The 22975-nt window shown below is 38.9% G+C and overlaps 2 protein-coding genes across 2 annotated transcripts; both read right to left on the bottom strand.

Annotated features, from left to right (window-relative positions):
- Positions 1–4454: 4454 nt before the first annotated feature.
- On the bottom strand, positions 4455–6980 carry LOC135632543 (uncharacterized). The gene has a single exon (XM_065141154.1). It carries the CDS (start codon positions 6978–6980, stop codon positions 4455–4457), a length of 2526 nt encoding a protein of 841 aa, XP_064997226.1.
- LOC135632544 (putative disease resistance protein At3g14460) lies at positions 6861–18222 on the bottom strand. Its single transcript, XM_065141155.1, has 3 exons — positions 14508–18222; positions 13933–13984; positions 6861–9587 (listed from the first exon to the last, which is right to left on the bottom strand). Exons 1-3 carry the CDS (start codon positions 18192–18194, stop codon positions 7006–7008), a joined length of 6321 nt encoding a protein of 2106 aa, XP_064997227.1. The 5' UTR covers positions 18195–18222; the 3' UTR covers positions 6861–7005.
- Between the last annotated feature and the right edge of the window lie 4753 nt (positions 18223–22975).

Genomic DNA, 22975 nt, shown 5'->3' on the forward strand with positions numbered 1-22975 from the left:
TCGAAAAACAATTGAGTTTATTAGACAGTGGCTTGATGATAGTGTCTTTCACCATGTTTCTACTGAAATTTCTGCATATTCTCTTTGGAAAAAATTGGAAAGTCCTTATGAAAGAAAAACAGCTGGCAACAAAGCTTTTTTGATCAGAAAACTTGTGAACCTAAAATATAGAGAGGGTGCTTCTATTACTGAGCATTTGAATGAAATGCAGAGTATTACTAACCAGTTATCCTCTATGAAAATGTCTCTTGATGATGAGTTGCAGGCATTGTTACTTCTTAGTTCATTACCAGAAAGTTGGGAGACACTGGTGGTTTCCCTTAGTAATTCTGCGCCAGATGGTATTGTCACTATGAGTCAAGTAACAAGCAGTTTGTTGAATGAGGAGTTGAGAAGAAAGAGTTCGGTAACATCTCAGAATGATTCACAGGCACTTATCTCAGAGAACAGAGGAAGGTCAAAGTCTAGAAGCAGTTCACGTATGGGTATGAGCAAGTCAAGATCAAGAAAAGATATTGTTTGCTATAACTGTGGTGAGAAAGGACATTACAAGAACCAATGTAAGCAACCTAAAAAGAACAAGAAAAAGAGAAAAGAAGTGGAGTCTACAGAGTCAAAGAATAATACTACAGCTACAGTGCATGGTGGTGATTATTTGATTTTGTCTCCTTCTGATGATATTTTTTCTTGTGTGTGTCAGGATCTTGAGTGGGTGATTGACACAGGTGCTTCTTATCATGCTACACCTCGGAGAGAGTTTTTTGCTACATACATGTCTGGAAACTTTGGTGTTGTCAAGATGGGCAACTATGGCACAGCAGACATCATTGGCATGGGTGATATCCATTTAAAGACCAACCTTGGCTGCAAGTTGGTGCTTAAGGATGTGAGGCATGTGATTGACTTGAGGCTGAATTTAATTTCAGTTGGAAGACTAGATGATGAAGAGTATGAAAGCAGATTTCACAGAGGGCAATGGAAGCTCTGTAAGGGTTCTCTTGTTATAGCTAGTGGAAAGAAATGTCATACTTTGTACAGGTTGCAGGCTAAAGCTTATGGTGAGCAGTTAAATGCTACAGATAAAGACTTCAGTATGGAGTTGTGGCATAGGCGATTGGGACACATGAGCGAGAAGGGGCTACAAGCTCTTTCCAAGAGAGAGGTATTACCAGATCTCAATGGTATACATCTGAACCCTTGTATTGATTGTTTGGCTGGTAAACAATATAGAGTTTCATTTGCTAGTGCTGCTTTGTCTAGAAAAATGCATGCCTTAGACCGTGTTTATACAGATGTATGTGGTCCTTTGAGGACAAAAACTCCTGGTGGATCTGTTGATGTTCTTTGTATAAGTGGTGCACTTTATTTTGTCACTTTTATAGATGATTTTTCTAGGAAAGTTTGGGCTTATACTTTGAAAACCAAAGATCAGGTTATTAATGTCTTCAAAGAGTTTCATGCCAGGGTTGAAAGGGAGACAGAAAGGAAATTGAAATGCATAAGATCAAATAATGGTGGTGAGTATACGGGATTGTTTAATGACTATTGCAGGTCACATGAGATCCAACATGAGATGACAGTTCCTGGTACACCTCAGCATAATGCAATTGCAGAGAGGATGAACCGCACCATCATGGAAAAGATCAGATGTATGCTTTCACAGGCCAAGCTACCCAAAAGGTTTTGGGATGAGGCTTTGAGGACTGCAGTTGATGTGATCAACTTATCACCATGTACAACCCTAGATGGTGATGTTGCAGAGCATGTATGGTCAGAGAAAGATGTTTCCTACATGCATTTGAGAGTATTTGGTTGTCGTGCATTTGCACATTTTCCAGATAATGAGAGGTCCAAGCTGGATGGTAAGACTAAAGAATGTATTTTTCTTGGTTACTCACATGATCAGTTTGGTTACAGGCTTTGGGATCCAGAAAAGCAGAAGGTGTTCAGGAGCAGAGATGTGGTCTTCTTTGATGATCAAACCTTTGAGGATTTGAAGAAGAAGGAACCAGCCAAGACTTTTGTAGAAGGATTAGCAGATTGTGACCCAGTTATTCCTCCAGTATATCAGGGTGATGGGGGAGATGTGTAGGAAAATAGTGTAGAGCCTGATGTTGATTTACCTGCAGGACATGTTGAGCAAGAAGAAGTAGGAGACCAGGAGAGCAAGTTCCCGCAGAACCTCAATTGAGAAGATCTTCTAGACAACGTCAACCTTCCAGAAGATACTCTACAGATGAGTATGTGATGCTTATTGATGCAGGTGAACCAGAGAGTTACCAGGAAGCAGTTGAGAGTGAGCAGAAAGAGAAGTGGTTAGTTGATATGCAGGAAGAGATGGATGCTCTTCAGAAGAACCACACTTATGATTTGGTGCTGCTACCAAATGGAATGAAGGTCTTGAAGAACAAGTGGGTTTTTAGGTTGAAGACTCAAGAATATTGTTCTCAACCAAAGTACAAAGCTAGATTGGTTGTGATAGGCTTTGGTCAAAAGAAATGTATTGACTTTGAAGAGATATTTTCTCCTGTTGTTAAAATGTCTTCTATTCGTGTTGCTCTTGGTATTGCTGCTAGCAATGACTTAGAGGTTGAGCAGTTAGATGTGAAGACAGCTTTCCATCATGGTGATTTGGAGGAGGAAATTTATATGGAGTAACCAAAAGGCTTCAAAGTCAAAGGTAAAGATAATTTTGTCTACAAGTTGAAGAAGAGCTTGTATGGGCTAAAGCAAGCTCCAAGACAGTGGTACAGAAAGTTTGATTCATTTATGACAGAAAATGGATACAAAAGAACGGCTTCAGATCATTGTGTGTACATCAAATGGTTTGGTGAGGATTTTATTATTCTCTTACTTTATGTTGATGACATGCTTATTCTTGGGAAAGATATGTCTAAAATTGACAGGTTGAAGAAGGAACTGAGTGAGTCTTTTACAATGAATGACATGGGGTCAGCAAAGCAAATACTAGGCATGCAGATTTCTCGTGACAGGAAAAGCAAGAAGATATGGTTGTCATAGGAGAAACACATCGAGAAGGTATTGGAAAGATTCAGTATGAGCAATGCTAAGCCAGTTGGTTCTCCTCTTGCAGGTCACTTCAAGTTATGCTCAGAACAGAGTCCGTCAAGTGATGAGGAGAATGAGAAAATGCAAAAGGTTCCTTATGCTTCAGCAGTTGGAAGTTTAATGTATGCAATGGTATGTACGAGACCGGATATCGCATATGCAGTGGGTGTTACTAGCAGATTTCTTGCAAATCCAGACAAAGAGCACTGGGCAACAGTGAAGTGGATTTTTAGATATCTCAGAGGGAGCTCTAAGGTTTGTTTAAGCTTTGGAGGTGGACCACATGTGTTAACAGGTTACACAGATGCAGATATGACAATAGATATAGATACGAGGAAGTCTACTTCAAGTTATGTACTTACTTTTGCAGGGGGAGCTGTGTCATGGCAATCCAGGTTACAAAGGTGTATTGCTCTCTCCACCACAGAAGCAGAATATATTGCTGCTACAGAGGTATGCAAAGAAATGTTATGGATGAAAGAATTCTTACAAGAATTGAGGCTGAAACAGGAAAATTATGTGGTGCATTGTGACAGCCAGAGTGCCATCCATTTGTGTAAGAACCCAATGTTTCATTCCAAGTCAAAGCATATAGATGTCAGATACCACTGGATTCGAAATGTATTTGAAGAGAAGCAGTTGCAGCTTCAGAAAATTCATACAGATGACAACGGAGCAGACATGTTGACGAAGACCTTACCAAAAAAAAGACAGGAGATATGCCGACAGTTGGTCGGCATGGCTTCACATTGAGGAGTCATGGGACAGCCTCCCTTATGGGCTGAAGGGGGAGGTTGTTGGGCTGATGGCCCATATTCAGCCCATGTGGGCTTTATCAGCCCACAGCCCACACCCTCTCTTAACCTAACCCTAATTAAGATTAGGGGGGTGTGGTGGCTGCGTTTTAGAGGCAGATTAAGGCTATAAAAAGGCAGCAACAAGACAGATCTTGGAAGCCACGAGATTCCAAAGAGAAGAAGGAGAACAAGGCAGAAAAGGAAGAGAAAGAAAGGGAAGAAAACAAGGACAACGCAGAGAGACTATTCACAATCATCTAGCAGTGTTCTCATCTCAGGTTAGATCAAATCTACAGTAGGCTCTTGCTGTGATTACTTGGGAGGTTTTAGATATTGTGGGCAGTAACGTGATCCTTGTATCCCAGTTATTCTCTTGTGGTTGTTGCTTGGGTTTTGGGCAAGAGATTGAGATTTGTATATTCATTATTCTCATAGTGGATTATCTCTAGTTTGCCCCGTGGTTTTTACCCTTCACATTGAAGGGGTTTTCCACGTATATCTTGGTGTTCTGTTTGATTGTGTTTCCATTTTATTCCGCTGCGTATTTTGGTCTTCTAGTATTTGTTCCTATACAAAGGTTATTCCTGTTTATATCCCCATCACAGACATCGTCGGTCGACGAAAGTTTGAGATTTTGAGAATACGAACGGATGGAAGTGTCCTTCTTAAGAGCGATAGTTTGAACAGGGCTGTGTCGTCGATGCATAATTCAGTTACCGACGAACCCTCCACTTGCTCATTCCCTTCGTTCAGCAACAACTCGTCTTTTGATCTCAGCTCACCACATTTCCAAAATTTCAGATATCGAAGTCGTTTCAGGTGAAGCAGCAACGTCGCTGGCAGAGACTCTATGCACCGGCAGTCGCCTATTTCCAATCGAGTGAGTGAGGTCAGGTTGTGCAGGCAGCCCGGTAGCAATTTTCCCAGATTCCCACAGTCAGACAGCACTAGTTCCTTGATTGTGGGTGGAAGGAGGATGTCATTGTCCCCATCTCGCGTCATGCTCAAGAGCTTCGGGCAACTGCGGATTGACAACTTCTTAAGGGAGGTGAGTTCTTTAAACTCCTTCACCGGCAGCAACACGAGTTCCGCGCATTCCAATATCGCAATGTCACCGATATTTGGGAAGTTGTGCGATAGCAACCCTTCTTCCAGATTTCTTAGATTTGGACATTTATATATTACCAATGATGAAAGAGAAGCAGTTATACAACCGCCGCCTCCATGGATTCCTTCCCATAACCCTGGCAGTTCTGTCAATCCGACATCATCTATTTCTAATGTTTCAAGTGGAGGAGGGAGGGGAGGCAACCTCTTAAGCCTCGGGCATCTTTCAATTTCAAGTTTTCTCAAGCAGGGAAACAGCTGTCGGCCATCAGCCCAAGACCACTCTTCCCATTCTCGCATGTTCCTGAACGTGAGCTCCTCCAAGCTAGGAAAACACTTGTCTTGGTATCTAGAACCAAAGAATTCATCGCCCAACTTCTTCACTGCTGGCATTCTCTCGATGCGAAGAACCTTGAGATACGGCAGTCGTCCAAGACAAGGGAGTCTCTCACATTCTGGGATGTCCATCAGCTCGACCCTTTCAAGACTAAATTCTGTAAAACATGCAGTCATACTGTTGCTACTTCCGTCGATTCCTTCCCATAACCCTGGCAGTTCTGTCAATCCGACTTCATGTAAATTTAATGTTTGAAGTGGAGGAGGGAGGGGAGGCATCCTCTTAAGCCTCGGGCACCGTACAATTTCAAGTTCTCGCAAGCAGGGAAACAGCTGTCCGCCATCAGCCCAAGACCACTCTTCCCATTCTAGCATGTTCCTGAACGTGAGCTCCTCCAAGCTAGGAAAACACTTGCCTTGGTCTCTAGAACCAAAGAATCCATCGCCCACCTTCTTCACTGTTGGCATTCCCTCGATGCGAAGAACCTTGAGACTCGGCAATTGTCCAAGACAAGGGAGTCCATATTCTGGAACAGTCATACTGCTACTTCCATCGATTTCTTCCCATAATCTTGGAACTTCTATCGACTCGACTCGACATAATGACAGTGATTCAAGTGAAGGAGGGAGGGGAGGCAACCTCTTAAGCCTCTGGCACTGTACAATTTCAAATTTTCGCAAGCAGGGAAACAGCTGTCGGTCATCAGCCCAAGACCACTCTTCCCATTCTGGCATGTTCCTGAACGTGAGCTCCTCCAAGCTAGGAAAACACTTGCTTTCGTCTCTAGAACTAAAGAATCCATCGCCCACCTTCTTCACTGTTGGCATTCCCTCGATGCGAAGAACCTTGAGACTCGGCAATTGTCCAAGACAAGGGAGTCCATATTCTGGAACAGTCATACTGCTACTTCCATCGATTTCTTCCCATAATCTTGGAACTTCTATCGACTCGACTCGACATAATGACAGTGATTCAAGTGAAGGAGGGAGGGGAGGCAACCTCTTAAGCCTCTGGCACTGTACAATTTCAAATTTTCGCAAGCAGGGAAACAGCTGTCGGTCATCAGCCCAAGACCACTCTTCCCATTCTAGCATGTTCCTGAACGTGAGCTCCTCCAAGCTAGGAAAACACTTGCTTTCGTCTCTAGAACCGAAGAATCCATCGCCCACCTTCTTCACTGTTGGCATTCCCTCGATGCGAAGAACCTTGAGACTCGGCAATTGTCCAAGATAAAGGAGTTCCTCACAATCTGGGATGTCCACCAGCTTGATCTCTTCAAGACTATATATTTTCAATTCTGAAACGATCATACTGCTGCTACTTCCATCGATTTCTTCCCACAATCTTGGAACTTCTGTCAACCCGACTTGACATAATGACAGTGATTTAAGTGAAGGAGGGAGGGGAGGCATCCTCTTAAGCCTCGGGCATTTTTCAATTTGAAGTTTTCGCAAGCAGGGAAACAGCTCTCGACCATCTGCCCAAGACCACTCTTCCCATTTTGGCATGCCGTTGAACCTGAGCTCCTCCAAGCAAGGAAAACACTTGCCTTGATCTCTATAACCAAAGAACCCGTGGCCCACCTTCGTCATTGTTGACATTTGATCGATGCGAAGAACCTTAAGACACGGCAATTGTCCAAGACTCGGGAGTTCCTCCAATGCCACCATGTTCTCCAGCACTAGCACTTCCAGATTAGGCAAGAACTTGCTCTCTGTACTTAATCCATGACTTATTTGTTTCACTGCAGGCATTCCCTTCACGTAAAGTTTCTTGAGATTCGGTAGCTGTCCAATACATGAAATATCCTCCCATGCTTTGCAATTTTTCAAACCAAGAGTTATCAGTGTACCCTCTGATCGTCAAACGTTTGAGAGCCTGATGTGGTTGGAGACCTTCCAGTACCTCCTTCGACATAATTAATTCATTGCCGTCATCCGATGTCCATTCTAAGACCAGTTTTTCAAGATACTGTTTGTTGTTCAGATTAGCCTTGCTTGCTTCTTGTTTACTCTCAACGTTCTCCAGGTTGGTAATTCGAAGTTGTCGAAGTTGTTTCAGACTGCCTAATTGGGCAACCTCGTGTCCCTGATCCTTGAGTACTTTAAATGAACACAGTTCTTGAAGAGAAGTCAGCTTCCCAACATCATTTATCTCGGAAATTATTTTGTCTTCTACAATAAGATGCATCAAGTTGATCAACTTACTCATGCCGTGCGGTAAACTCTGCAGGTCACATTCAGACAGATCCAGTACTCGCAAATTATAAAGATCACATAATGACTCCGACAGCCACTTAATGTAACGGTTGTAGGATATGTCAAGGTAGCGGAGGTGTATCAAGCCACCAATTTTCTCAGGCAACTCCCGCAGGCCACAGTTGCGCAATATCAACACTCGAATGTTTTTTAATTTTTCAAACTGAATGAACAAAGGGCTCTCGACTCCAAAGCTAAACCAATGACTTTTGGAATTGATCATGAGGGTCCGCAATTTATCATAACAGGAGAGCTCCATTAACTTAGTTCCATCGGTTAATGTTGCTGATATATGACGAGTCGTATTAGGGATCTCTTTCGACTCATCATCATCGATCCTGCAAAACTCTCCCTTTGAAATAAACTGAGCAAGATCGTGTATCAAATCATGCATCACATATGTCGATCCCCAAGGAGCTTCCTGAAAGAAAGACCTGTTCACTAACTCATGGAAGTAGTCACTTCCTACAGCCTCCAACGTCATATTGTCTTTCATATTGTCTTGATCAACGTAGCCTTCTGCCATCCAAAGTTGGACCAAGTGCTCTCCATCAAACCGATTATCTTTGGGGAAAAGGGAACAAAAAACAAAGCACCGCTTAAGGTGTGGGGGAAGACATTGATAGCTCAATTGTAGGACTGGCAGGACACCATTTTCGTCATGCTGTAGTTGCCATATTTCACTCCCTGCGATGTTTCTCCAGTGCTTCTCATTCATCTGCGCTTTCAACAACCCGCCTACCGTCCTTGCCGCAAGTCGCAACCCCTTCAACCTGCCAGCGATCTTCTTTGCTATGGCTTCTAGCTGTGGAAATTCACCGGCGTCTTCGGAACCAAATGCACATTTTTTGAAAAATTCCCAATAGCTGGCTTCATCCAGACCTCCTAGAGGGATCGGTTTGCCAACCATTTCTGCAATCTTTTTAGAGCGAGTTGTAACCAAAATCTTGCTTCCTTGTTCTCCGTACCTCAATGATGCACAAAATCTTTCCCATTTCAGGCCGTCCTCGTTCCACACATCGTCGAGGACAAGCAGGAACCTTTTTGAGGTCAGCTTCTTCTTAACAACCACTTGAAGTGTATCAAGGTTGCTGAGATCACACTTTTCCTCGGTTATGGATTCTACGATGTCTTTGGTAAGCCTCTCCACGTTGAAGTTATCCGATACACAGAGCCAGACCTTAGGATGAAAATAGTCCTTCACCCTCTCGTGGTTGTAGGCTTGCTGAGCAAGAGTAGTCTTTCCGACCCCTCCGATCCCAACAATAGTTACGGTAGAGATGCTACTGTTGCTGGATCCGGATCCATCGGCAGATTTCATCAACTGTTCCAGAAGGTGATTCAGCTGTTCGTCTCGTCCGAATACTAGAGTTTCTATCGGAAAGGAAGTGGTGGTTCGAGGCACTACTGACGTTATCATCTGTTTCCCTTCAGCATCTAATGTATTAATGAGAACCTCGATGCAAGTATTGATTTCATCTAACTTTTTCCGATTTTCCCTCACTCTATTTACATAATCTTCTCTACCGACGAAGCGACTGGTAAATTTAGGAACCGAAATTCTCATCTTTTTCCAACGAGAGAGACCGGGAGCAGAAGATGATTGGTTACTTGCCTCATCACCCTGAGCTCCTTGTTGCTCGATCGGTTTCTTCAGAACCCAGAACTGGATCTCGTCAAGCAAGTCCTCAGTGTCATAAGCAGTGTCCTTCAGTTCCATCACCAATTCCTTCAATTGCTTTTTCGTGTCTTCATCTTTAATCCACATGTTCTCGACTCCGCCGATGATGTTCTTAGTCTTGGTAAGAGTAGTCTTCAGCTTGAGGAGGTCAGTTCCGTCTCCGGGATTAGCTCCGACTCCGAACACCTCCGAAACACTTTCGATCACATAGTCGGTGATCTTACCTATCAAGCTCCCGATGAAAGCCTCTCCGAGCGATCCCAAGCCTGGTAGTATCCACGACGACATCGCAGTGCAGGGCTGATCCTTCTTTCTCCAAGCACAAAGGTTAGAGGATTCTCAGAGTAGAAGGATATTTGCAGCTACAACGACTTCTCCTCAAGAAGCAGCCCTCAAAAGTGCGGTTGGCAGCATCAAGTATTGGAGGCTGCACGTGCTACGCACCAAACTTCTTCACTAGTCTGATCTAAGCCAATTCTCCACCACTTGGCTTTCTGGGAGTGTTTGTTTAGTCCACCAGCTGTAGTTGGCCTTTCGACGATGCGAAAGCCAATCCCACCAATTTAGCCATCTCACCATCGAGAATCAGATGCCTGATATGATAACAACTTTTGTCTCCTCGTGAAATCTGATGAGAGTCTTTTCCGGTCGTCGACAGAAGAATTAGTTTTATTTTCTGAAATGAAACTCAACTTTAGGACAAGAAACACATAAATAAATAAATTTCTTAGATGAAAAGTATTTTTTTTATTTAAAAGTATGCAAATACTATGCTATATGAAAGAATTAAAATCTTAGCCAAACGTATTTGACAAGATTGTCTGAATTAAAAGATAAATTTTAATTGAATTAGTTCTGTGACTCAAATTTTACATATAGTATTCAGTGTCATCTATGTGCTTAGTCCTTTGGACATTATCTCACAACATAAAATGATATTAATATTTTATAATTTAATTTTAGATAATTAATTTATCATGCATTGCTTTTAAGCTTCAATGATAAACTTCAATGTCTTGGATCGATTTCTTCTTGAATGATATCATCTTATCCTTAGTTGTATTACTCTACTTGCTATTGTGTATCGTGCTTTACTTCTTCGATGTCATGGAGGTGTTTGACAATGAAGTTTCTGTCCAAACCTCTTCTACCAAAAACTGAAACTTGTTTTGGCATTTTAATTTCTTTTAATTCTTCTAATTATATAGCATCATTAACTCTCTGATCACACGTCCAATCTTGCACACGCACTTACGGGTAAAGAGAATGTAAATATCCTGTAATTATTTTCGACACTAATAAGATAAACATATTGTCTGAAATCAATTGTTATGCCCATGTGATTTTTTTATTTATAGTAAATCGTTCTTTTGTCATGCAGGTGAAACATTTGTTATGTGCTAAAAAAAGAAAGATGTGCTACGAGATATATATAGAAAAACTAATCTTTGTGTCACTTAAATGCAAAGTATGGTGGCATAGAAGAGTGTGTAGCATCAAATTCTATTAATATAGTAAGTGGCACATGACAAAGTAGAATTATTATACATTGCATAATTGTTCCCAAAGCTTGAGAATCCTGATGAGTCAGACCAAAAGCTAAAGCTATTACTGATGTGAGATGTCTACTGGTAGTCCTTTGGATTGTGATCAGATGCCGACAATGGAAGCATACTCGTGCTGTCGAGCAACTCGAGGAAACATGATTAGTTTTCCTATAATTAAAATATCTCACCACGATTCGCCCGGATGCACTCATCTGTTTCTACTATTGAAGTTGATGCAGAATATTGTGGTCATGTGGAAACATGACGTGGACCCTCGTGTTTACCATGGAAATTCTTTAGTCTTCTGCTTTAAGCTGCATCAAGTTGATCAACTTGCTCATGCCATGTGGGAAACTCTATAGTTTACGGTCCCGCTGATTGCAAATTATAAAGACCACATAATGACTTCGATAGTCTCCAAATCTAATTTGACTATTGTACGATATGTCAAGGTAGCGAAGGTGTATCAAGTCACCAATTGTCTCAGGCAACTCCCGCAAGTCACAGCTCCGTAATATCAACACTCGAATACTTTTTAATCTTTCAAACAAGACAATTCCATTAACTTAATTTAACGGTTAATGTTGCTAACAAATGATGAGTCGTATTAGGTATCTCTTTCGACTCATCATCATCGATTCTACAAAGCTCCCCCTCTAAAATAAACTAAGCAAGATCGTGTATATGTTCATGTATCATATATGCCCATCCCAGAGGAGCTTCTTGAAAGAAAGACCTGTTCACTAACTCAAGAAATTAGCCGCTTGTTACATCCTCCATCGTTATATTGTCCCGAGTGACGTAGTCTTCTGCCATCTAAAGCCGGATCAAGTCCCGTTCGTCAACCCGATGATATTTGGAGAACAGGGGAACAAAATACAAAGTACCACTTAAGGTGTGTGTGAAGGCATTGATAACTCAGTTGTACGACTCGGAGAACACCCTCTTCGTTTTGCGATAGTCAATTGTGTTCTTTTTTTTTTTATAGAATATATACATTAGATCGACATTGTAATATGAAATTTCAGGTATAAAATGAATTCTACACCAACCTGCTCAAAAATGTCAACTGTCTCTATTAATTAGATTCATTTCTCTAAATTTTCGGGTGTAGGCTTGTCAACTTTAACAATATCTTGATCGAAATCAATGTAAAATTTTTCTATTTTACCTTGAAAATTATTTAAACTTGGTTGCTTATAAATGTCAAATAGAAATCAAGCTGGACCTACTTATAGAGCTAATTTATATGAGCTGGGAATCACATTTTGAGTTTTCTAGATCTGATAGTAACACAGTGTGTATCTACTCCACTGAACTTTAAGAACGAGTTAATTAATAATAGCATTAAGGAGAAAGAGCCCTGAATCACTGTCCACCAAAATCTTTTGCGATTGTCGAAATGATATTTTTATCTCATTGATGTATCTTGCTGTATTACAGAAGTAATGAAGGAAAGATACATCTACTTGATATTTGTTTATCATGGATACTATTAAATAAATCACAATAAAGGTTTACAGTGGCAGTGTTGTAGGAAATTTAGTTAATCATTGTGCTCCAATGTGAACTCAAGCATACAAGAGAAGAGAAGTATTCACAAAGATACCGGTCTCAGTTTGTGAAACAAATGTGAAGTTCATAGATCACTCCTATAGCTAACAGACGGGGAAGTGTTGATTTCTGAACCTGACAATTTCAAGATTGATTTTAGTTTGTTTACGAGTTAATGGCTTAATATCTCATATGTATATTTGCTAATTAAATGGAGAAGCGTTTGTTAGAAAAGTAAAGTTTGATAGTGTGGTGAAATAATTAATTCTTGTGTCTATATTGCCAATGATTTTTAGTAAGTATTTTCAATTTATACTGATTTTAAAGTACTTTAAGCTTCACATTGTAAAATGAGAATAATTCGTGTCCAAGGACATGGGTCATTCCTTACCTACGGCCAGTATTTTAAGTTTTCACTATCTTATTTCTTAACAAAGTGTTGTGATGTATAGAACATAGTTTTTATAATGACAAACATTTTGGCTCTTGATGCATATCTTTGAGTATGTATGTCACTAATCTTGGTTGATGTTACATGGGGGTTGGATTAGTTGTTTCACTAGTTTACTAGTTCTTGTTCTTCATATATATTGTGGTATGAATATAGATAGAATAAATTTTCAAATTAGAATATAAATTATCCTGTTTTGCTGAAAAAAAAAAAGGATTGTCAACCACCATGAGGTATGACTTTAAGAGACAAGTTTAGATGCAAAATCCATCAAAAGGTCAATGGGATTGACAAGATGCCCCTAAATCTCTATTCAAATGATCATGAGATAAGCTATGTCAGCCTGCTACCTCCTCTCACAATGCATATGATAATTTCATTATGATTTTTGACATGATATATTATGTTCATTGAAAAGTTGTATGATACAGTGCTATAGTATCAACTTCATAATCAATTACATGCTTAGAGATAGCTTAAAATCATGTTGCGTGTTCTGAAATGTACCACATTAATAAAGATTTTGATTCTTAAGAATAAAAGACAAATTCTCATGCGGACCAGCTTAAGTTTTATGACAAGGATTCTATAATTAGAATAATAACGATTTCCCTAATTAAAGCATTTATTGGACAAAAGATAGACATGGAAACTTGAAATTGACGACATACCATACCAAAATATCTAACTTTCTACAATTTCTACATCCTGTCTTAAAAATAAAATAAATATCTAAAATGTTATATATGAACTTGAACATGAGTTCTATCACTTGTTGTGCATGATACATTAATCAATCGAATGTCTCGAAAACATAATTTTTATATATTATTGTAAAATAATTTTATTTATAAAAAAATAATTTGACAATCAAAATGGAAAGCTATAACGCCCTAGCTAGTAGAAAGCTTGCATCGGTCCAACCTCACAAAGTTATAAATTTGCCTACAGAAATATAAGATAAAAAAAATGTAAACAAATAATTTTCATATAACATTTATTACATATTTCAATATATAATCAATCCACTCACAATACATACAGAAAATTCAATAACTCCTTAAAAGGTCATAACATTCAACTCCAAATAACACATATAAAAAGTAATCTAAATGTACAATACTGTTAAACGTACAATCCTCTTAAATAGTCCTTCAAATGATATCCGAGCTACTCCTTTTATCTGAAAATTAAAAAGAAAAATTTTATGAGCAAAGAAAACATTGCAACTCTCATACAGACAAAATTTATCCTAATTAAGTATTTTTTTAAAACATAAGAATTTTGTAAATGCATGCGTTCTACAATATACATAAATCTCAATTTTTTATACACATAATTTACAAAACTTAAACTTTATATGTATTTTAAATGCTAAATAAAATGCTTCTCATACTTTTTCTTAAAAGCAACATATATTTACATATATTTTCACAATACAAGCGTAATACAAGTAAAATAATTGTAGTATAAAGAATTGCCAATAACTAGTCATAAAAAACATAAATGTAGTGAAATAAATTGTGCCTTTTACAATTAAACCCTTACTAAGTCTTGTATTTAGTTATATGTTCTTGCATAAAAATCTAGCTATTACTGAGTGGTCTCACAGACTTGGAAGGAAAACCATCCGAAAACAACGAAAACCCAATGGTTGGATGTGATGTACCTTCACGTATCTCCAATGGATCAACAGCCAAAAATCAACCCGAGCTCTTCATCTCGGCCAAGTGCTTTTCCAGCTGCTCCCTCAGCATCCGATGGCAATAACTGAAAATTAGATTCGTGAGGGACGTCGGTAGCCCCTTCTCAGGTAGCACCTGAATCTTCGGACATCTAATTATTTTTAAAAGCCGGAGGGAGGAAAGGGCATGCAACTCTCTCGGTAGCGATTGTAGATTCTCGCAATTGAAGAATTCTAGCGATCTGAGAGCTGTGAGGCTTCGCAACAACTGCTCCTCCTCATCAGACATCGTCGCTCGAGGAAAGTTTGAGATTGTGAGAGCACGGACGGATGGAAGTGTCCTTCTTAAGAGCGATAGTTTGAACAGGGCTGTGTCGTCGATGCATAATTTAGGCAGCGACAAACCCTCCACTTGCTCATTCCCTTTATTCAGCAACAGCTTGGGACATAGTTTGATGGTCAATTCTCTGAGGGATTCCAGAACTCGCAACCCGTCTATTGATCTCAACTCACCACATTTCCAAATCTTCAGATATTCAAGTCGTTTCAGGTGAAGCAGCGACGTTTCTGGAAGAGATTCTATGGACGAGCAGCCGCATATTTCCAATCGTGTGAGTGAGGTCAAATTGTGCAGGAAGCCCGGTAGCAATTTTCCCAGATTCCCACAGTCAGACAGCATTAGTTGCTTGATTGAGGGTGGGAGGAGGATGTCATTGTCCCCATCTTGCGTCATGCTCAAGAGCTTCGGGCAACTGCGGATTGACAACTTCTCAAGGGAGGTGAGCTCTTTAAACTCCTTCACCGGCAGCCACACGAGTTCAGCGCATTCCAATATCGCAATGTCACGGATATTTTGGAAGCTGTGCGATAGCAACCCTTCTTCCAGATTTCTTAGATTTGGACATTGAATTATTTCTAATGATGAAAGAGAAGCAGTTATACAACTGCCGCCTCCATGGATTCCTTCCCGTAACCCTGCAACTTCTGTCAATCCGACTTCATCTAATCTTAATGTTTCAAGCGGAGGGAGGGGTGGCAACCTCTTAAGCCTCGGGCACCGTACAATTTCAAGAATTCGCAAGCAGGGAAACAGCTGTCGGCCATCAGCCCAAGACCACTCTTCCCATTGTGGCATGCCCCTAAACTTGAGCTCCTCCAAGCTAGGAAAACACTTGTCTTGGTCTCTAGAACCAAAGAATCCATCGCCCACCTTCTTCACTACCGGCATTCTCTCGATGCGAAGAACCTTGAGATACGGCAGTTGTCCAAGACTCGGGAGTTCCTCCAGTGCCACCATGTTCTCCAGCACTAGCTCTTCCAGATTAGGCAAGAACTTGCTCTCTGTACTTAATCCATGACTTATTTGTTTCACTGCAGGCATTCCCTTCACGTAAAGTTTCTTGAGATTCGGTAGCTGTCCAATATATGAAAGATCCTTCCATGCTTTGCAGTTTATCAATCTAAGAGTTCTCAGATTCGCTAACAATTGTGCCTGCAGCCAACTGGGTGATCTGACACCAATGTACCCTACGATCATCAAACGTTGGAGAGCCTGATGTGGTTGGAGACCTTCAAGTACCTCCTCCGACCCAACTAATTCGTTGCCGTCCAAACTGGAGCCATCATCCGATGTCCATTCTAAGGCCAGTGCACCAAGGTACTGTTTGTTGTTCAGATTAGCCTTGTTTGCTTCTTGTTGACTCTCAACGTTCTCAAGGCTGGTAATTCGAAGTTCTCCATGAAGATATTTCAGACTGCCTAATTGGGCAACCTCGTGTCCCTTATCCTTGAGTACTTTAAATGAACACAGTCCTTGAAGAGAAGTCAGCTTCCCAACATCATTTATCTCGGAAATTATTTTGTCTTCTGCATTAAGATGCATCAAGTTGATCAACTTACTCATGCCGTGCGGGAAACTCTGTAGTTCACAGCCCCACAGATCCAGTACTCGCAAATTGTAAAGACCACATAACGACTCCGGCAGCCTCCTAAAGTAGAAGTTGTGAGATATGTCAAGATAGCGGAGGTGTATCGAGCCACCAATTGTCTCAGGCAACTCCCGCAAGCCACACCTCTGTAATATCAACACTCGAATGTTTTTTAATCTTTCAAACTGGAGGAACAAAGAGCCCTCGACTCCAATGTCATGCCAATGACTTTTATAATTGATCATGAGGGTCCGTAATTTCTCATAACAGGAGAACTCCATTAACTTAGTTTTATCGGTTAATGTTGCTGACAGATGACGAATCGTATTAGGGATCTCTTTCGACTCATCATCATCGATCATGCAAAACTCCCCCTCTGAAATAAACTGAGCAAGATCATGTATCAGGTCATGCATCATATATTCCCATCCCACAGGACCTTCCTGAAAGAAAGACCTATTCACTAAGTCAATGAAGTAGAGGCTTCTTGTATCCTCGATCGTCATATTGTTGTCTTGAGCAACGTAGCCTTCTGCCATCCAAAGCCGGACCAAGTCATCTCCTTCATAAAATCGATGATCTTTGGGGAACAGGGAACAAAAAACAAAGCACCGCTTAAGGTATGGGGGAAGACATTGATAGCTCAATTGTAGGACTGGCAGGACACCCTTTTCGTCATGCTGTAGTTGCCAGATTTCACTCCCTGCGATGTTTCTCCAGTGCTTCTCATTCATCTGCGGCTTCAACAACCCGCCTACCGTCCTTGCCGCAAGTGGCAACCCATTCAACCTGTAAGCGATCTTCTTTGCTATGGCCTCTAGCTGTGGACATTCACCGGCGTATTCGGAACCAAATGCACATTGCTTGAAAAATTCCCAATAGCTGGCGTCATCCAGACCATCTAGAGGGAACGGATTGCCAACCATGTCTGCAATCTTTTTAGAGCGAGTCGTAACCAAAATCTTGCTTCCGGGTTCTCCGTGCTTCAATGGTGCACAAAATCTTTCCCATTTCAGGCTGTCCTCGCTCCACACATCGTCGAGGACAAGCAGGAACCTTTTTGAGGTCAACTTCTCCTTAACTACCACTTGAAGTGTATCAAAGTTATTGAGATCACACGTATTCCTGGTTAAGGATTCTATGATCTCTTTGGTAAGCCTCTCCACGTTGAAGTTGTCGGATACACAGACCCAGACCTTAAGCTGAAAACAGTCCTGCACCCTCGCGTGGTTGTACGCTTGCTGAGCAAGAGTAGTCTTTCCGACCCCTCCGATCCCAACAATAGTTAAGGTTGAGATGCTACTGTTGCTAGATCCGGATCCGTCGGCAGATTGCATCAACAGTCCCAGAAGTTGATTCAACTGTTCCTCTCGTCCGAATACTCGAGTTTCTATGGGTGAGGAAGTGGTGGTTCGTTCCACTACTGACGTTATCATCTGTTTCTCATCAGCATCTAATGTATTAATGAGATCATCGATGCAAGTAGTGATTGTGTCTAACTTCATCTGAGTTTTCCTCACTCTATTCACATCATCTCTACCGAAGAAGCGACTGATAACTGCAGGTACCGAAATTTTCATCTTTTTCCAAGGAGGGAGACCGGAAGAAGAAGATGATTGGTTACTTGTCTCATCCCCAAGAGCTCCTTGTTGTTCGATCTGTTGCTTCAGAACCCGGAACTGGATCTCATCAAGCAAGTCGTCAGCGTCATAACCAGCGTCCTTCAGTTCCATCACCAATTCCTTCAATCGCCTTTTCGTGTCTTCATCTTTAATCCACATGTTCTCGACTCTGCCGATGATGTTCTTAGTCCCGGGAAGAGTAGTCTTCAGCTTGAGGAGGTCAGCTCCGACTCCGGGGTCCTCCAACAATAGTCCGATCGCACGGTCGTTGATCTTTTCCATCAAGCTCCCGAAAAAGGACGATCCGAGAGATCCCAAGGTTACTAGCATCCACGACATCGCAGTGCAGGGCTGATCCTTCTTTCTCCAAGCACAAAGGTTAGAGGATTCTCAGAGTAGATGGATATTTTCAGCCACAACAACAACTCCTCGAGAAGAAGCCTTCGAAAGGGCGGTTGGCGGCATCAATTATTGGAGTCTGCACGTGCTACGCACATGAGGAGGGTGCAGCATCAATTATTGGAACCAATTTTCCACCACTTTCGTTTTCTGGGAGCGTGAGTTCGACCGGTTGTAGGACTTTCGAGGATGAGAAAGCAATTCCACCAAATTCTCTTCTGTCCACTTTAGCCATCTCACTATCAAGAATCAGATGTATGATATGGTAACAAGTTTTATCTATAAGAGTCGTTTTCCGATCGTAGACACAATAATTATTTTTATTTGCTGAAATTAAACTCAACTTATAGAAAATTATCTATTTGATGTATGTTATGATAATTTAATATGTCCTACTATTTGGCGTTCGTGCAAAGTCGAAAATAAAATAAATATCCACTAAAATATATGGTACACTATGAATGAATAACTTTTTAGGATGTAATAAAACGATTTACATGTAAATTACTTTTTCTAATATAATTTTTCTAATATAAATTATTAGATTATTTCTCTTAAAAAATTTATTTTTCATTATCTCATACCAAGTGTATCATATTTGTCTTTTCCTATATACTATCTATTCTTTTATAAAATATGAAAATACCTTTGATATTGACCTAGCCCAATAAAGAAAATGGTTGGGTCAATAGTAGTTAAAGCGAAAAACAAAAATCAGTTCAAAGTAAATCGATTATTTTTCTCTCTCTCTCTCTCTTCTCTTGATGAATCAATTTGTTGATATCTCTCTTCTCTTGATGTATCTCTAGGTGGGAACCTTCTTGATGAGAAGACTCCATAAGGAATTCTTTTGAAGTACTCTTTACAAAAAGTATCTATAAAATATTTATTATAATAATTTAATATGTGATATTATTTGGTATTTTTGTAGAGTTGAAAATAAAATAAATGATTACTAAAATAGATGATATACTCTAAATGCTTTTTAGGGTGTAGAAAAATGATTTACATGCAAGTTTAAATTTCGAATGGATGAATATAATTTTTTTTAATATAAATTATTGGATGAGTTCTCTAAAAAAAACTATTTTCCCTTAATAAAGTATCTCATGCTTTCTTTTTCTCATATAATACTTTTTTTTTATAAAATACAAATACCGTTGACATTAACATAACCTTACGAAGAAAATGGCTTACGAAAATGGTCATTAAACTAGAAAAAAAAATCAATTTAAAGTGAATCGATTTGATATGATCTCTCGATAAAAATTCTTTTCTTAATCCTATTGAGTCAATTTTATCTTTGTCTTTATATATTTATCTGTCTTCGATATATCTCTAAATACATACTTGAAAGGAATTCTCTAAATACAACAATAATCGCTGATCTGATCCTTCACTCTCCCGATTAAGGCGTGTTCGAGAGATCCCAAGCCTGCTAATATCCACGACGACATCGCAGTGCAGGGCTGATCATTCTCTCTAAGCACAAAGGTTAGAGGATTCTCAGAGTAGATGGATATTTTCAGCTGCAAGGACTTCTCCTCCTCAAGAAGAAGCCTTCGACAGGGCGATTAACGGCATAAATTATTGGAGTCTGCACGTGCTACGCACATGAGGAGGGTGCAGCATCAATTATTGGAACCAATTTTCCACCACTTTCGTTTTCTTGGGAGCGTGAGTTCGACCAGTTGTAGGACTTTCGAGGATGAGAAAGCAATTCCATCGAATTTTCTTCTGTCCGCTTAAGCCATCTCACTATCATGAATCAGATGCATGATATGGTAACAAAGTTTTGCCTATAAGAGTCGTTTTCCGGTCGTAGATACAATAATTATTTTTATTTGCTAAAATTAAATTCAACTTATAGAAAATTATCTATTTGACGTTTATTATGATAATTTAATGTGTCTTCTTACTATTTGGTATAGGTGCAGAGTCGAAAATAAAATAAATATCCATTAAAATAGATGGTACACTCTGAATGAATACCTTTTTAGGATGTAATAAAACGATTTGCATGTATATTACACCAAGTGTATCATATTTCTCTTAAAAAAATTATTTTTCATTATCTCATACCAAGTGTATCATATTTCTTTTTACCCATGTATTATCTATTCTTTTATAAAATATAAAAATACCTTTGATATTGACCTAGTCCTATAAAGAAAATGGTTGGGTCAATAGTGGTTAAAACAAAAAACCAAAAATAAGTTCAAATGGATTCTTTTTTTTCTCTCTCTCTTCTCATGTTGATGAATCAATTCGTCGATATCTCTCTTAATCCAAACCTTATTAAGTCAATTTTATCTTTTTCTTTATATCTTAATCTTCGTCTTCTCTGTATCTCTAGGTGCAAACTCTACTAGAAGACCCCACAAGGAATCCTTTTGAAGTCCACTTTACAAAAACTATCTATAAAATATTTATTATAATAATTTAATATATGATACTATTTGGTGTTTCTATAGAGTTGAAAATAAAATAAATGATCACTAAAATAAATGATCACTAAAATAGATGATACACTCTAAATACTTTTTAGGATGTAGAAAAATGATTTACAAGCAAGTTTAAACTTCGGAGGGATGAATTTATTTTTTTAATATAAATTATTGGATAAGTTATCTAAAAAAACTATTTTCTCTTATCTCAATGAATTGTCTCATGTTCTTTTTTTCTTATATAATACTTTTTCTTTTATAAAATACAAATACCCTTGATATTAACATAGCCTTACAAAGAAAATGACTTAAGGTAAAGAGTCGTTAAACTAGAAAATGAATCAATTTAAAGTGAAACGGTTTGATGCGATCTCTCGTTCTCGCTGCCCTACCAATACGAATTCTTAATCTTATTGGATCAATTTTATTTTTGTCTTTATATCTTTGTATCTCTAGGTAAAGGAACTCTCTTGAGGCTCTCTGGATGAGATGTACCTCCACAAGAAATTCTCTAGGTTTTCATGTTGATTCCTATCATCTCGTATTGATCACTTTCTAATGCTTTTTGAAGTACTTTAGATAATATTTTTATCAAAAAACGCTAGATGAATTTTTAAAAAAATAGGGTCTCAACTACACTGATTTTCCACATGGTTATACTGATTTTGATCCTCTGTTTAAAATCAAGAAAATCCTATTTAAAATTAGAGTAAATCAAGCCTTTTTTAATTAACTCACCCTCCAATCACCTTTAAACTTTGAGAATCAGTTAAGTGAATTTTGATCCATTTTTTCTTTTTTATTTATTCAAAATGTGAATTTACAGTTATTTGATCCCACGTAAGGTTGAAATTGTTTTTTTTTTGGGTCAAATAATGCTTTGTTTACTCTTTTTCCCTCAAAAACCTTGATGATTATTTTTTTTATTTTTGGTCAAATAATTGTACTTTGCATTGATATCCAAGAAATCTTGATGATTTTTTAAAAAAATTTGAGTTACAATGATTTTTTTTTTACAGAGTTAATATTATTTCTGGTCCTTTATTAGAAAGCAATATAACCCTATTCAAAATAGTATAACTCATATATCATAAAAAATATTTTTTTTCATGTTAGAAAGCAATATAAACACGTCTTGTAAACAACATTTTTCTGAAATCAATTGTTATGTTCATGTTTTGTATTTTTTTTATATAGTAAATAGTATAGGCAAAATATTTGTTATGTGCTCAAAACGCGAGATATAGAAAAACTTTGTGCAACTTAAATGCAAAGTATGGTGGAATAGAAAAGTGTGTCGAGTTATAATACATTGCATAATTGTTTCGGAAGCTTGAGCATCGTGATGAGTCCGAGCAAAAGCTCAAGCTTGTTTTCCTCGTTATCCTCTCATCTTTTACTGATATGAGATCTCTACGATTAATCCTTTAGATTGTGATCAGAATGCTGACAATGGAAACGTATTCGTCCTGTCGAGCAACTCGAGAAAACATGATTAGTTTTCCTACAATTAAAATATCTCATCTCATCTTTTTCTACTATTGATGTTGTGGTGGTGGTTGGATGGTTGTAAGCCTTCTTTGCATGTCCCCCCTACCATGAAAAGGAGAACTCGCTCCCTGTGATGGTGTAGACTTAAATGTGAGCCTCAGATCTTTTCTTTTATGATCTGTTTGACCAATTCTTCGTAAGTTGATAACTCAAGGATGGCCACTCGTTTTGCAATAAAGAGACATAAGATTTCGGTTCTATAGCATTAGGTGCATCCAAATATTCTCAAAATGTCGATACCAAGCTGTCGTTCCTCTGCAAACCACGGTGCAGAATATTGTGGTCATATGGAAACATGGCGTCGACACTAATGTTCACCATGATCAAAGCCCACGTCCGACTCAACGAGTACTAGTCACTATCACCTAATATTATTAAAGTTATTTCAATATTTTGTACATTATGATTTAGTTTCAAATTTCTATACATTGCTAAATACCATAAAAAAAATTATCATATCCTAAAAAGCTTTCCGATTTACAATTATTAAAAGTTACTAACAAATTAAGATAGTATCACTACATAAAATTAATACCACTATCT

This window comes from Musa acuminata, chromosome BXJ3-3, assembly GCF_036884655.1.
Source record: "Musa acuminata AAA Group cultivar baxijiao chromosome BXJ3-3, Cavendish_Baxijiao_AAA, whole genome shotgun sequence".
Taxonomy (NCBI): Eukaryota; Viridiplantae; Streptophyta; class Magnoliopsida; order Zingiberales; family Musaceae; genus Musa; species Musa acuminata.